Source organism: Mastigoproctus giganteus, chromosome 3, assembly GCF_048544385.1.
Source record: "Mastigoproctus giganteus isolate SK-2022 chromosome 3, ASM4854438v1, whole genome shotgun sequence".
In the NCBI taxonomy this organism is placed as follows: Eukaryota; Metazoa; Arthropoda; class Arachnida; order Uropygi; family Thelyphonidae; genus Mastigoproctus; species Mastigoproctus giganteus.
This window is the reverse complement of record NC_143577.1, coordinates 256,645,859-256,660,858: the sequence shown is the minus strand read 5'-3', so window position 1 is coordinate 256,660,858 and position 15,000 is coordinate 256,645,859. Positions and strand designations below refer to the sequence as shown.

General features: G+C 38.4%; 1 protein-coding gene across 5 annotated transcripts in view; it reads right to left on the bottom strand.

Annotated features, from left to right (window-relative positions):
• Nucleotides 1-15,000, bottom strand: part of Strip (striatin interacting protein) — a 325,994-nt gene that overhangs the window by 201,009 nt on the left and 109,985 nt on the right. For all 5 annotated transcript variants that reach the window (XM_090371052.1, XM_090371055.1, XM_090371051.1 and 2 more), the window contains exon 4: nt 2,537-2,792. In XM_090371052.1, coding sequence (XP_090227178.1) covers nt 2,537-2,792 — 256 coding nt within the window. The remainder of the gene's footprint in view (nt 1-2,536; nt 2,793-15,000) is intronic.

Here is a 15,000-nt window from a genome sequence, read left to right as displayed (position 1 = left end):
ATGATAAATGGCTGGAAGTCAAGAGAAGAATAAATTTTGGATGGTTAGCATTCAGGAAATATAGTCACATACTGAAGAGCAATATCCCAGTTTGTCTGAAACGTAAAATAATGAACCAATGTATACTCCCCACCATGACTTATGGAAGTGAAACTTGGGCACTCACCAAAAGAATGGAAGAGAAGCTGAGAACTACACAGCGAAGAATGGAACGAATTATACTGGGAATCAGACTGTTAGATAAGAAGAGAAACACATGGATTAGGCAGCAAACTCAAGTAAAGGACATTCTTATCAAAACTAAAGAACTAAAATGGTCTTGGGCAGGACACATAGCTCGAAGACATGATGACAGATGGACTAAGAAAATAACAGAATGGTACCCAAGAGGAGCTAGAAGAAAACCTGGAAGACAAAGGCGGAGATGGATAGATGAAATTCATGAGTTTTTGAGTAGTTAATGGATGGCCAGTGCTCAAAACAGAAAGAACTGGAAAGTTGCTGGAGAGGCCTTCATCCTGCAGTGGATTGAAAATGGCTGATGATGATGATGACTCTCAATTTTGATCTCCCAATGCTTATGTCACACCAAACTGGCTCGACACTGCACTTTCCAGCAATGTTGACTGGCATCACTTCCTTGGATTTTATATGTTTCTTAACTAATAGCATAACCCCTCCTCCCTTCCTATCCTGTCTATCCTTTCTGTAGACATTGTACTCCTCAAATTCCAGTTCTGCATTCCTCATATCTGTGTGACACCATGTCTCTGATATCCCAACAATATCCGCCTTTGATGCTTTCAGCAATACCTCAAATTCTTCAAATTTATTTAACAAACTCCTAGCATTGGTGTACACGGAAGTATACATGAACCTGTTCCTATTCTTAGCTACCCTAACACAACCCATGTGTTTACTTGTACCGCAATGATTCCCAGCATCTCTGAAACATCCTGCATCTTGTTTTCCAGGCTTCTGCTCATTCCAATAGAAGCAGTGCAAGAATCACTTTCACCTCTGCCAGTGGCTACTGTTACTCTTTTAGTCCTTGTATCCCCCCCCCCAAGCTAGCAGTTTTTCGACCCACCTAACACTGCTTTGATAGCATCAGCAAATATTCATGCACCCTTTCTATTTAAGTGTATCCCATCCCTGTAGAAGCAGTCTCTCCTGTTAACAAGTACAGACCAGGCTGAAAAAAAATTATCCCTTTGTATAAGGCAATGGTCAGGCCACATCTTGAGTACTGTATCCAGGTCTGAAGGCCTCATTTTAGGAAGGATGTACATTTGCTACAATGAGTACAGAGAAGGGCAACAAGATTGGTGAGAGGAACAAAGGAGTTGTCTTACCAAGAGAGGCTTAAATTATGTAAGTTGAAGCATCTAGAGACTAAGCACCTGCGATGTGATCTGACTGAAGTGTATAAGGTCTTGAATGGTTTGAGTAGGCTCAATGCTGATGGGATACTTCCGCTTGCTCAAATTAAGAACCTGAAGGGACATAGATTCAAATTGAGGAAAGACAGTTGTAGAATAGATGTGCGGAAGTTTGCCTTTAGCCAGCAGGTAGTTGATTGCTGGAACAGCTTTCCATCTGTTGTCGTGGAAGTTAATAGCTTAAATAAATTTAAGGCTGAACTAGACAAACATATGGAGTGACCAGATGGGTGAAATAGGAAGGTTTTTTTTTTTTTTTTTTTTTGGCTGATGCTCTATGAGCTTGATTTCTTGCATCATATGCCTCAACTAATGCTAATTTCACTCCGTTCATTCTTGCCGTGTGGTTGTATAAAATACTAATGCATGTGTAACAGATTTTATTAACATCTGTCAAAACTGAAATTTTAAACATTCCAAAGGTTCCCTAAAAAAAGGAGGAAAACAAATAAAGCAGATTGATTTAAGTGTGTTTCTTCATGAATTCTGAAAATTCATGAAGCAAAAATTCTTATTTAATTAGTCACATATATCTGTCAACGTCTGGAAATACAAAGAATGTTTTAAACTAAAAAATCCCCCTTTGACCTCACTTCTAAATTAAATAACAATTTAGACACACAAACATATAACCAGCTGTGCGCGCACACACAATTGTCATATGAAAAGCATAAAACTCATTGACATTCAAGAAAAAACAAATATCAAGCAGTCACTTATCAATTGAGTTCCACAATAAAAGGATTACCTATAGATGTTTGTTATTTGGTTTTTAGGAGCATTAGCAACTAAGGCCATGCTGCTCCGGGGATATGCGGTGGTCATTTCCTGACCTTTCGCATCCTCCGTATTTGGTGATCATGGGCTCGAACCCCGGTCTAATCAAGAAGTGTGTGCTGCGCACTGCTGCTCCTGCCCATCTGGCTATGAAGGTGCCGATTACCTATAGAATCTAGGTTTTACTAATAGTGATAATTCAAACTATACATCAAGAATGAAAATAGTTATTCGGAAACTAAGAGCACATATTGAAAAAAATTGTAAATTCTAAATGTTCACTTATACAAACATCTTCTAACATTGTTTATACTTACTCAATTTCCATATTGAGCAGCTGAACAAATGTATGAAACATCCCTACTTTGTAGAGCATAAATACATTTTCCCTAGCAATTTTTGGCTGTTCATCTAAAGTAAGGCATTCCCCAAAGACACCTTGAGCAAGATATAAGACAGCACGGGCAGCTGTCATTCTAGACATTCTTTGAGATACTTCTATTGCATCAAGTAACCGAAGTGTTACTTCCTCTTTCTCGATTTCTGATATTCGATTCCATCTAAGAGGGAACCCTAAAGCAATTTCAAAGGATACAAAATTTTTCTTTATATATTAACAGACAAAAAAAATTAAGGGTATGTTTATAATACAAAGGGTACTAGGAAAGTTTTGCAATATGACGCAACAATGAATCACAGGAAGCTGCTTGTTGCTGCATGTTGAGACATGTTCATACGTGCATAGTAGCCGCCGCGCCAAGTCGATGGGCTCAGTTATTCATTAGTAGTGAGAGTGTAAAGTGCTTGCGATGGCATCGTGGTCACGAAATGAGATAAGGACAGTTTTGCGGTATAATTTCGTGCGTGGTTTAACCATAGACCAGTGCTTAGAAGAAATGACTCTTGCATTAGATGATGATTGTCCAAACCGTACAACGATATTCAGGTGGTATAGAGAATTCCAAAGGGGAAATTTCATTCTGAGAGGCCGGGAAGGCCACGAACGTCAGTTACGGAGGAAAACGTTACTGCTGTGAGGAAAATGCTTGACAAAAACAGGCGAGTGACCTACCAACAGATAGAGGATACTTTGGGCCTAAATGCACCAGCAATTCGTTCGATTCTGCAAGATCATTTGCACGTGAAGAAACTTTGTTCTCTCTGGGTGCCGCATCAACTGACTGAAGAGCAGATGACACGACGTGTGACTTGGTGCCGGGAGATGTTAAAAAAGTTTGATAAGGGCCATCTCGGTATGTGAACAACATCGTGACAGGTGACGAGACTTGGCTGTACTATTACGATCTGCCGACCAAGGCTCAAAACAAAGTTTGGGTCTTTGACGATGACGACACACCCGTAATTGTCAGAAAATCCCGATCTGTAAAGAAGAAAATGATAGCTGTATTTTTCAAATCGAGTGAAATTGTGGAACGTGTCGTTTTGGACACGCAGAAGACAGTCACAGCTAAGTGGTATACTGAACAATGCCTGCCTAAAGTCATTGGATCTATGAAGAACCTGCGGCCAAAGTCAAGAATGGACACCTGGTACCTCCAATCACGATAATGCTCCAGCTCACCGCGCCAAAGCCTGCACCGAATATTTAACCACGACAGGACTGAAACTTCTCGAGCACCCTCCCTACAGTCCAGACCTTGCTCCCTGCGACTTTGCACTGTTCCCGCATGTGAAAATGAAGCTAAAAGGGAGGCGGTTTTCCAGTGATGAGGACCTTCTACAGGCTTGGGACAACGAGTGTGCTTTACTCCCTAGTGAAACTTGGCAGAACTGGTTTAAAGATTGGTTTCGGAGGATGGAGAGGTGTATTGAATGTAGAGGAAATTACTTTGAAAAAATTAAATAAACAAAGCTGTATTGCAAACTTTCCTAGTACCCTTTGTATATAGTCAACCTCAGTTATGAAGTAATCAAGGAGATCGCAATATTATTCACCTTATAACTAAATGGCATTATAACTGAAGTTGACAATTTTTAAAATTATATTGAAATTAGTGGAAATTTAATAACAAATATTTAATTAACAGATATAAAATGCATGCAATTACACACTGTTATGTGTCCAATTACACCAAATACTGTTTCGCTTTCAAAAGAATTGCACAATGTATAAAATAAGTATTTTAAATAGTGTGTGCAGTTAATTTATACACACTGTATAAAATATGTATTTTAGTGCATGTGTATTCTTTTGAACAATTGTTGCATGATTGTCTAAAAGAAGTAGAAGTTTCTGATCATGTCTCAGTAATTAACTCATGAACCCAATGAAGAAGCACAGATTCAAACAAGGCTGTGACATCCAAACTTTTTTATTTGCACTATATCAAACAGTTAACTTAATGCTTTTGAAATTGCAGATTTTTAAGAATTTCCTAAGACAAACACTTCTTTCTTTTCTGTGCCATTCATATTAGCACAAATGAGGACTACAATACAATCTACTGACAGTTCACCACCTACTGAATTTATGGCTGTACTGTTTACATTTTTTAATATAACTTTTTGAAAACACGTTGTGAAGCAACTTAAATCAAATTATCCAACCAGTGGAACACACACGTTTCTCGACTCCAAATAAAAGTGGACCATTTACCAGGATATTTTCACTCCTTTGCTGTTTAAGCCCCTTTAAAAATGCATTGTTGACATCAGAATATTAGATTTAAACTAAGTTTCAATTCTTTCCACACAAGTTAATAATTTTTTGTTTTGAATTCCAAATTGTATGCACTATTTAGTTCAATAACTTAAATTCAGGAGGTGTGTGTTGTTTGGTTTTTAGGAGCATTAGCAACTAAGGCAATATTGCTCCGGGATATGCGGTGGTCATTCCCTGACCTTTCCACATCCTCCATATTTGGTGGTGACAGGCTCGAACCCCGGTCTAATCAAGAAGCGTGTGCCATGCACTGCTGCTCCTTCCCACCTGGCTACGGAGTCGCCAATTCAGGAGGAGCAGCAACATTTTTCTTCTGACGTCACTATACAAGATGTGAAAGATGACTAAAAAAAGTCGGGGGGGTCGAATTACGTGGTGAATACACTGCTGGTCAGTTTGCCGTAAAGTCTGACCTACAGTTTACATATGCAATTTTGTAATGACATTGTAATTAACCTAAAATTGCACAATTTATGCAGAGATTTTTTTAAACTGACGTTACATTTGGGGTGTCATTATAATTGACAAAACCCCACGAGCTGTCCACACTGCTCAGAGAAAGTCATATATCACTCCAATTTCTTTTTCATTCTCCACTGCTCTGAGTATCATATAAAACTGGTGCATTACTCTGGGATTACTGTTGCTCATATGAAGCAGCTTGCATCTGTCAATATTAAACTTCAACTGGGATTTCTCAACCCATCTGCCCAATTTGTCTAGATCTTGTTGCTGTTGCATACTCTGATTACTACCCAACCAACCTTCATATTACCTGAAAACTTACACAATAAGCCTGATATGTCTTCATCAATATCAATAATAAATATAGAAACAACAATGGACCCAGCACTGAACCCTGAGGGACTCTGCTAATAACATTAGTCCAAGAGGAATAGAGCCCATTAAAAACCACAACTATTCCCCATAGCAGCATCTTGCTCTTAATGCCACACTGCTCCAATTTGTATAGCAGTCTGTTATATGGAACAGTATCAAAAGCTTTTCTGAAATATCAAAGTATGTGATTCCTTTGTTAGTGTCACAGTATCCAATCAGATTGGTCAGGCAAGATTGCCCCTTAAAAAAAACCCATGTGGTTACTACAGTATAACTGCATTCCTGTCTAGATGGTTCTACATTACTTCTTTAACCAGTGATTCCATTATTTTCCCTGGAACAGAAGTCAAGGGTTACAGAGGTCTGCAATTACTTCTCTCTCTCTCTCTCTCTCTCTCTCTCTCTCTCTCTCTCTCTCTCTCTCTCTCTCTCTCTCTCTCTCTTTCTTTCTTTCTTTCTTTCTGTTCTTCTTTTGAATTGGAGATATATTTGTATAGCTCCACTCCACAGGACCTTCCTCCGAATCCAGAGAAGCTCTCATAATCATGGCTAAAGGCTAGCTTAAATCTTTTGCTGCCTCCTTTAATATAACTGGTCAAATCCAATCCAACTCAGCTGTCTTTTCTCTAGCTTTTGTTTAGCTTCAACAATTTCTGCTCCACTATCCTCTCAGTAATCACAAAATCTATCAGATCCCTGCCAGAATTTGACTTACTTCTAGCATTCCCATCTCTAAAAAATTTCTCATGTGTAGATACAAAATATCTATTCTGTTTGTCAGCAACAAGAAGGACTGTCACCAGTTAATCCACTCGTATCAAATGTGGACCAACAACATGATTCAGCTCTGCCCAGACATGATAGGAGGTATTGCAAGTTGAAAGAATTGTGGATTAACTCAAGACTTGAGGGAATCTGCAAGGCTCTACTAGGGGGAAAATTTTTTATCAGTGTGGCCCATACTTATAGGTAGAAGGAATCTATTTTGTCAAGATGGTATTCATATGAACAAAGGTGGCGCAAGGATTTTTGACAGTATCATTGATAATACCTTAAGGGTCTCCTCAATGATACTGGCTTTTCCCTTCTTCTGTCCCCCCCCCAACTAGTAGTTCCCACTTCAAAAATTCTTGTTTGTTGCCACAACAGCTGATGTTGGCAAGATGTTCTAAAGTTACAACATTTCAAATAAGCTGAAAGATAAAACTAGGGAAACAAGACTAAACCTCAAGGAGTGTGTCAGGGTAGTAAACTTCAAAAGAATAGTTAGCCTTAACAGTGTCTACAGTAATATCAGGAATGTTGTACATAAAATGGCTAAATTTGAACTCCTAGTTAGGACACCTAATGCTGACATAATAGGACTAACAGAAATGTTGTGTCACCCGGAAACTGGAGATGATAAATTCCATAATGATATATAGCATTAGTACAGGCATATGATACAAGAAACCAAGCTTATATAGCAGCAACCTACAAAAAACCTTCCCATTCACTCCAAATGTTTGTCTAGCTCTGCCTTGAACTTATTTAAGTTTTTTTTTTTTTTATGAAAACCCCAAACACAAGAGGTATTAAAACCTATAGCACTTGTTACTATGCATGGGTTGGAGGTTGAGAAGACAAAAGAAGATATTTCTTGACATTAAACTTGAACTTCTGTAGACTGTAATTTTCAGGAATACGTATGAAGGAAGGTTGTTCCAGAAAACAGCAGTTGAATGAATAAAAGAGAAAGATGAAAAGTTGGTTCTGTGAGTTTGAACTTGGACAGTAAATGGAACAGTGCCCATGGAAGTATATATAGAAAAGGCATGCAGCAGAAACAGTATATCTATGAGACAGAGAGTTGAGAGACTCTTTTAGAGGTGAGTCATTAATTAACCTAACTGCCCTCTTCTGAATGGAATCTGGAAGCCTGAGAGAGGTTTTGGGGGCACTGCCCCAGTTGTGGGAACAATATTCCATGGTACGGCAGATTTGCGATTTATACAGAGTGAGCAGCTGTTTGGAAGAAAAGTAACACCGAGAGCAAAAGAGAAAACCAAGTTTTTTAGATGCAGAGGAAGCAATATTTATAATGTGCTTGTGCCAAGAGGGATCACAAGTTAGGGTAATCCCCAAAAGAAATATATCATCGTGCCTAGAAATCGAAGTGTCATCAAAGATAAGCATAGGAGCAGAAGAATCCTTTTTGCGAGATATAAGACAAGACTAAGTTTAAAAAGAATTGAAATCAACTAAGTTGTCTTTGCCCCTGCAGAATTACCTGGAGATCGGCATTTAAGGAATTGGTAGTGGATATTCGAGAAGTTGAAGCTGATTGAGCAGGGAAAGGTTTCTCAAACTGGAAAGTGGAATGCAATGTGCTTTCATTAGCAAAACTATGAATAGGATTTCAAGTCAATGGAAGAAGGTCATTAATATACAAGAGGAAAAGATTGGGGGAAAGAATTGAACCCTGGGAGACACCAGGATTAGTGGAGAAGTGAGAAGACAGAGAGCCATCTATCATAACCCTCAGTGAGCAGTTAGAGAGAAAACTGAATAACCAATTACAAAAAATAGTTGGCAAACCATAAGATGGAAGCTTGTTTAGAAGACCTTTATGCCAAGTTGTTGACCTCCACTACAACAGATGGAAGTTTGTTCCAACTATCAACCACCTGCTGGCTAAAGGCAAATTTCCCACATCTATTCTACAGTTGTCTTTCCTCAATATGAATTCATGTCCTCTTAAGTGAATAATCTGAGCAAGAGGAAGAATTCCATCAGCCTTGAGCTTGCTCAAACTATTCAAGGCTTTATACACCTCAATCACATCACCTTGCAGGTGGCTAGTCTCTAGACCAGCATTTCTCAAACTGTGTTCCACAGAACACTAGTGTTCGTAAGATGTGAACAAGTGTTCCACGAAAAATCGTAATTAATAATTAAATTTAATTAATTTTGCATATTTGTAGCTGTATGCTCACAAATATGTACCACTTTTGTATCATTATAATATTTAACATAATTCTTTTTTTTTCGGTTATTAATATATTGGCATACACTAATAATCAAGTGAATAGACCACGGAACACTTATCTTGGCGAGCTTTTTGTAGAGAAGTATGCGTAGAGGTAATGACACCTACAAAAAAGTAGCAATGTGGTGATTTAGTATGCAATTTAGCCTGGAGTACACGGGTTAAAGGACAAGAGGAAGTGAAAAGATATCATAACTAAACTCACTTCCTTGTATAACTTTTTTTTGATAATTATTAGTATTTCGAAATATTATTATTAAAATATGTGACCATAGATTTGTGGTTGAAAAAAGGAACTTTAAAATGAGGAGCAAAGTACTTCTAGTAGTTCAACTGTGGTTGATGAAAACGAACACAATATTGTCACACTTCAAAGTGAGGATTAACATTTGCAGCCTTTTGTTCTCCAAAAGTCTGAAGCGAAAATATGGTAACCAACTAATAAAAGACTAAAACAAAAGTATGATAACAGTAATTTGATTTTCGGCTTTACATGTGTTGGAAATATAGATGCTCCTGATGCACAATGCATCGTATGTAATAAAATATTATGAAATAGTTCTTTGGAGCCCGCTAAACTAGTGTTTAGGATGTTCCATGAATATGTTGAGAGATGAAAAGTGTTCCACGACTAAAAAAGTTTCGGAAAAGCTGCTCTAGATACTGTAATTTTCAAAACTTAAGCCTTTTTTTATAAGAGCAACCTTTGTTCCATTCACTAATCTTGTTGTTCTCTGTACTCATTCCAGCAGCTCTACATCCTTAAAAGGAGGCCTCCAGACCTGCTCAGTAATACAGTACTCAAGGTGTGGCCTGACCATTGCTTACACAAGGAGACAATTACTTCCTTATCCCTGCTAGCAAAATTCCTGTATTCATTGACAAGACACCATGAGCTACTCTTGCAGCCAGTCTGCACTGTTCAGAAAACTTCACATCTGACTGCATGATTATCCCCAAGTCCTTTTCATTCTCCACTACCCTGAGTGTAATACCACCAAGTTTATACGATACTTTACATTGATAAATGTAAAGTACTGCAACCCATATGCAGTACTTTACATTTATCAATGTTAAACTTCAGTTGCCACCTCTCAGCCCATTTGCTCAACTTTTCCAGATCCTGTTGCAGTAGCTTACTATCATTACTGTCATTAACAACTCTGTCAACCTTCGTATTGTCTGCAAACTTAGACATTAACCCTGATATACCTTCATCAATATCATTGATAAATACAGAAAACAACAATGGGCCCAATGCGCTGGGGGGACTCCACTAATAACATTAGTCTACGAAGAGCAGTGTCCATTGATTATCGCTCACCCATCCTTTTACCAGTTGTAGCCACTTGCCCTTAAGGCCATACTGTTCCAATTTATACAGTAATCTTCCATGTGCCACAGTATCATAAGCTTTCCTAAAATCCAAGTATATGATATGAAAATTATTTTTTGCATCCAGTTCCTTTGTGACCACATCATAATATCCAATCAGATTAGTCGGACAAGACTTCCCCTTAACAAACCCATTCTGTGTCTGAACTATAACTGCAGTGTTGTCTAGATGATCCTTTTGCTTCCTTAACCATTGTCTCCATTAATTTCCCTGGAACAGAAGTTAAACTAACAGGTCTATAATTACTTGTTTTGCCCTTTGATCCCCCTTTGTGAATTGGGGACACATTTATACAGCTCCAGTCCATGGCTACCTCCCCTGAGTCCAAAGAAGCTTTCATAATTATGGCTAAGGGTTTGCTAACTTCCTTTAATATAACTGGATAGATCCCATCCAACCCAGGGGTCTTTCTTATGTTCAATTTCAACAATTTCTTCTCCACTTGAAATAACTGAATAACTCCTCATGTGTGAATGTAGACGCAAAATACTCATTCAGTTTGTCAGCTACCTCAGCAGGCATCAACAATCAAAACACTGATGTTAAGTGGGCCAACCTGTTCATCCCTTCCTTCTAGAGTTTACATAAGTAAAGAAGCCTTTACTGTTTTTCTTGGCATTCTTTGCCAAAGATTTCTCGTAATCTGCCTTTGTTGTTGTTTTTTGGTTTTTAGGAGCATTAGCAACTAAGGCCATATTGCTCCGGGATATGCGGTGGTCATTCCCCGACCTTTCCACATCCTCTGTATTTGGTGGTGACGGGCTCGAACCCCGGTCTAATCAAGAAGCGTGTGCTACACACTGCTGCTCCTTCCCACCTGGCTACGGAGAATCTGCCTTTGCTTGTCTAACATCCTCTGTAACTTGATTACAGACTATCTTATATCTACCATTGTCATCTGTGTCTCCTGATAATTTATATGTGTCCCATGGATTTTCTTCTCTGCCACAAGTCTCACTAGGTTGTCTGACATACATTTAGGCCTAAAGCTTCAACAGTATTTCTTAATTGGTACGAAAAACCTAGTAGCTTCTGAGATTAATTCCCTGAAGCCTTCCCATTTAGAATTTGCTGTTTTTAACATCAATAATTGATTACACCATAGAATTTAAAAAGTGTCTGAGACCACTGTAGTCACTTTTATGAAAACAAAAACTCTTGCCTTTACCCTTGCTGGTAGTTACATTAGTAGAGGCACAAGATACAAGAAAGCACCAAAAAAAAGATTTGTTCCAAATACCTGCCCAGCTCAGCCTTAAAACTACTTACATCTTTAAATAATTCCCACATCAGTACATTGTGATCGCTGTCATCTAGTGGTTCCTTTATCTGCAGATTCTTAATGCATGAAGATTCACTGCTGATAATAATGAGATCAAGAGTATTCATTATCTCGAACATTATGCTGTAGAAAACAATCATCCAATTAATCCACAAAAGTCTTGCTAGTGTGTGAGTTACCAACCACAAGTTCCAGTCTATATCTGGGAAATTAAAATCCTCTATTATAAGACAATCTGATTTACTGGCCCACTCTATTTCCCTATACAGTTGTTTATTATACTCATAAGAGTCATTAAGCCTATAACACACGCCAACTCTCAACTTGGTGTTCCCAGTGCTTATGTCACACCAAACTGACTCGATACTGCACTGTTCAGCAATGCCTACTGGCTGCACTTCGTTGGATTTTATGTGTTTCTTAACTAATAGCATAACCCCTCCTCCCTTCCTATCCTTTCTGTACAGATTGTACTTCCCAAATTCGAATTCTGCATTATTCTCATCTGTGTGATACGACGTCTTTTTGATATCCCAACAATATCTGCCTATGATGTTTTAACCAACACCTCAATTGCATCAAATTTATTTACCAAACTCGACTCCTAGCATTGGTGTACATGCAAGTATACTGCACCTGTTCCTATTCTTAGCTACCCTAACACAACCCATGTGTTTACTTGTACAGCAATAACTCCTAGCAGTCTCTGAAATACCCTGCATCTTGTTTTCCAGGCTGCTGCTCATTCCAATAGAAGCAGTGCAAGAATCACTTTCACCTCTTTTAATCCTCTGCCATGGAAGACTGCTGCACTAGGCGATCAAAATTGAGAGTAGAAGTGTGTTATAATCCTAATGACTCTGGTGAGTATAATAAAAAAACTGTACAGGGAAATAGAGTGGACCAGTAAATCGAAGAGTCTTATAATGGGTGATTTTAATTTCCCAGATATTGACTGGAATTTGTGGGTTGGTCACCCACACACTAGCAAGGCTTTTGTGGATTTATTGGATGATTGTTTTCTACATCAGCATGTCCAGGAGGCAACTAGAGGGAGTAATACTCTTGATCTGATTATCAGTAGTGATTCTTCATGCATTAAGAATCTGCAGATAAAGGAACCACTAGGTGGCACAGATCACAGTGTGCTCAAGTGGGATTTACTCAAAGAGGTAACTATGATGTGGTTACAAAGGAACTAGATGCAAAAAATAATTTTGATATCATATATTTGGATTTCAGGAAAGCTTTTGACACTGTTGCGCATGGAATACTATTGTACAAATTGGAGCAGAATGGTATTAAGGGTAAGTTGCTACAATCGATGAAAGGATGGTTAAGTGGTAGAAGACAGAGGGTGGTAATCAATGGGTGCTGCTCTTTGTGGACTAATGTTATTAGTGGAGTCCCACAGGGTTTGGGGTTGGGTCCACTGTTGTTTTGTATATTTATCAATGATATTGATGAAGGTATATCAGGCTTAGTGTGCTACTGCAACAGGATCTAGATAATTCGGGCAGATGGGCTAAGAAGTGGCAACTGAAGTTTAACCTTGACAAATGCAAAGTACTGCATATGGGTAGAAGTAACCCAAGAGAAAAGTACCAACTGTATAGTACTTAAGGTGGTAGAAAATGAAAAAGACCTAGGAGTAATTGTGCAGTCAGATATGAAGTTTTCTAAGCAATGCAGACAGGCTGCAAGGGCAGGTCATGGGGTTTTGTCAATGATATATAGGAATTTTGCTAGCAGGGAAAAGGAGGTGATTGTCCCTCTGTATAAGGCAATGGTCAGGCCACACCTTGAGTACTGCGTAAAGGTCTGGAGACCTCATTTTAGGAAGGATGTAGATTTGCTTGAGCGTGTACAGAGAAGGGCAACAAGATTGGTGAGGGGAATGAAGGGATCCTCTTACCAAGAGAGGCTTAAGTTCTGCAAATTGCAGTGGCTGGAGACTAGGCACCTGCGCGGTGATCTGATTGAGGTGCATAAGGCCTTGAATGGGTTGAGCACGCTGAATACTGATGGGATCCTTCCATTTGTTCAGATTACGAACCTAAGGGGGCATAAATTCAAATTAAGAAAAGACAGATGTAGAATAGATATGTGGAAATTTGCCTTTAGCCAGCGGGTGGTTAATTGCTGGAACAAACTTCCATCTGTCGTTGTGGAAGTTGATAAGTTGAATAAATTTACGGAGGAACTGGACAGGCATTTGGAGGGAATGGTGTGATTTCTTTTTTTTTTTTTTTTTTTTTTTTTGGCTGATGCTGCATAAGCTCATACACTTGCTTTCTTGCATCATATGCCACTACTACTACTATCATGAGGGGTAAAGGGAAGGGTTTTTGCTTTCATAACGGCGACTACGGTGGTCTGAGACAGTTTTAAATTTCTATACGATGGGACCAACTGATGATGTTACCAACAGCAAATTCAAAATGGGAAGTATTCAAAGAATTTATCTTGGAAGCTACTAGGCTTTACATACCTATTAAGAAATACTGTTCAAGGTTTAGGCCTAAATGGATATCAGATGAACTAATGAGACATGTGGCAGAGAAGAAAAATGCATGGGATACATATAAATTAATGGGTGACATGGAAGCTTATGATAGATATAAGCTGGTCTGTAACCAAGTCACAAAGGAGATTAGGCAGGCAAATGCAGATTATGAGAAATTTTTGGCAAAGGATGCAAAGAAAAACAGCAAAGAGTTCTTTACCTATGTAAACTCTAGAAGGTAAGGGATGAATCATTTTAGGAAGGATGCAAATTTGCTTGAGCATGTACAGAGAAGAGTAACATGATTAGTAGGAGAATGAAAGTATCCTCTTAGCAAGAGAGGCTTATTTTCTGCAAGCTGCAGTGGCTGAATACTAGGCATCTGCGAGATGATCTGATTGAGGTGAGCACACTGAATTCTGATGGGATTCTTGCATTTCTTCAGATTACGAACCTAAGGGGGCATAAATTCAAATTGAGGAAAGACAGATGTAGAATAGATGTGCTGAAATTTGCCTTTAGCCAGCGGTGGTTAATTGTTGGAACAAACTTCCATCTGTCATTGTGGAAGTTGATAGATTAAATAATTTAAGGAGGAACTGGACAAACATTTAAGAGGACTGTTTTGTAATTTTTTTTTGTTTTGTTTTTGGCAGATGCTGCATACACTTGCTTTCTTGCATCACATACCACTACACTTCACTTCGAAAGCTTCTATGTATTTTAACGCTTTTATTATATTATATTTTAACGCCTTTATTTTATTGATTTTTAACACTTTTATGTTATTTTAACACTTTATCTTATTGTATTTTAATGCTTTTATCTTATTTTATCTCTGTTTTATCTTATGTATATATCATTGATTTATTTTAATAAATTTATTTTAACCAGTTAGTCAGTCGTCGCAAGAAACCTGGATGATGAAGAAAGATGAAAGATACTGCAGTTAAAGGCAGAGGGATGGGTTTTAATTTCAGGAAAGGGGGACTATGGCAGTTTAAAGGCAATACATGGACTCTATTAACTGGGTGGATTGCAGAGGA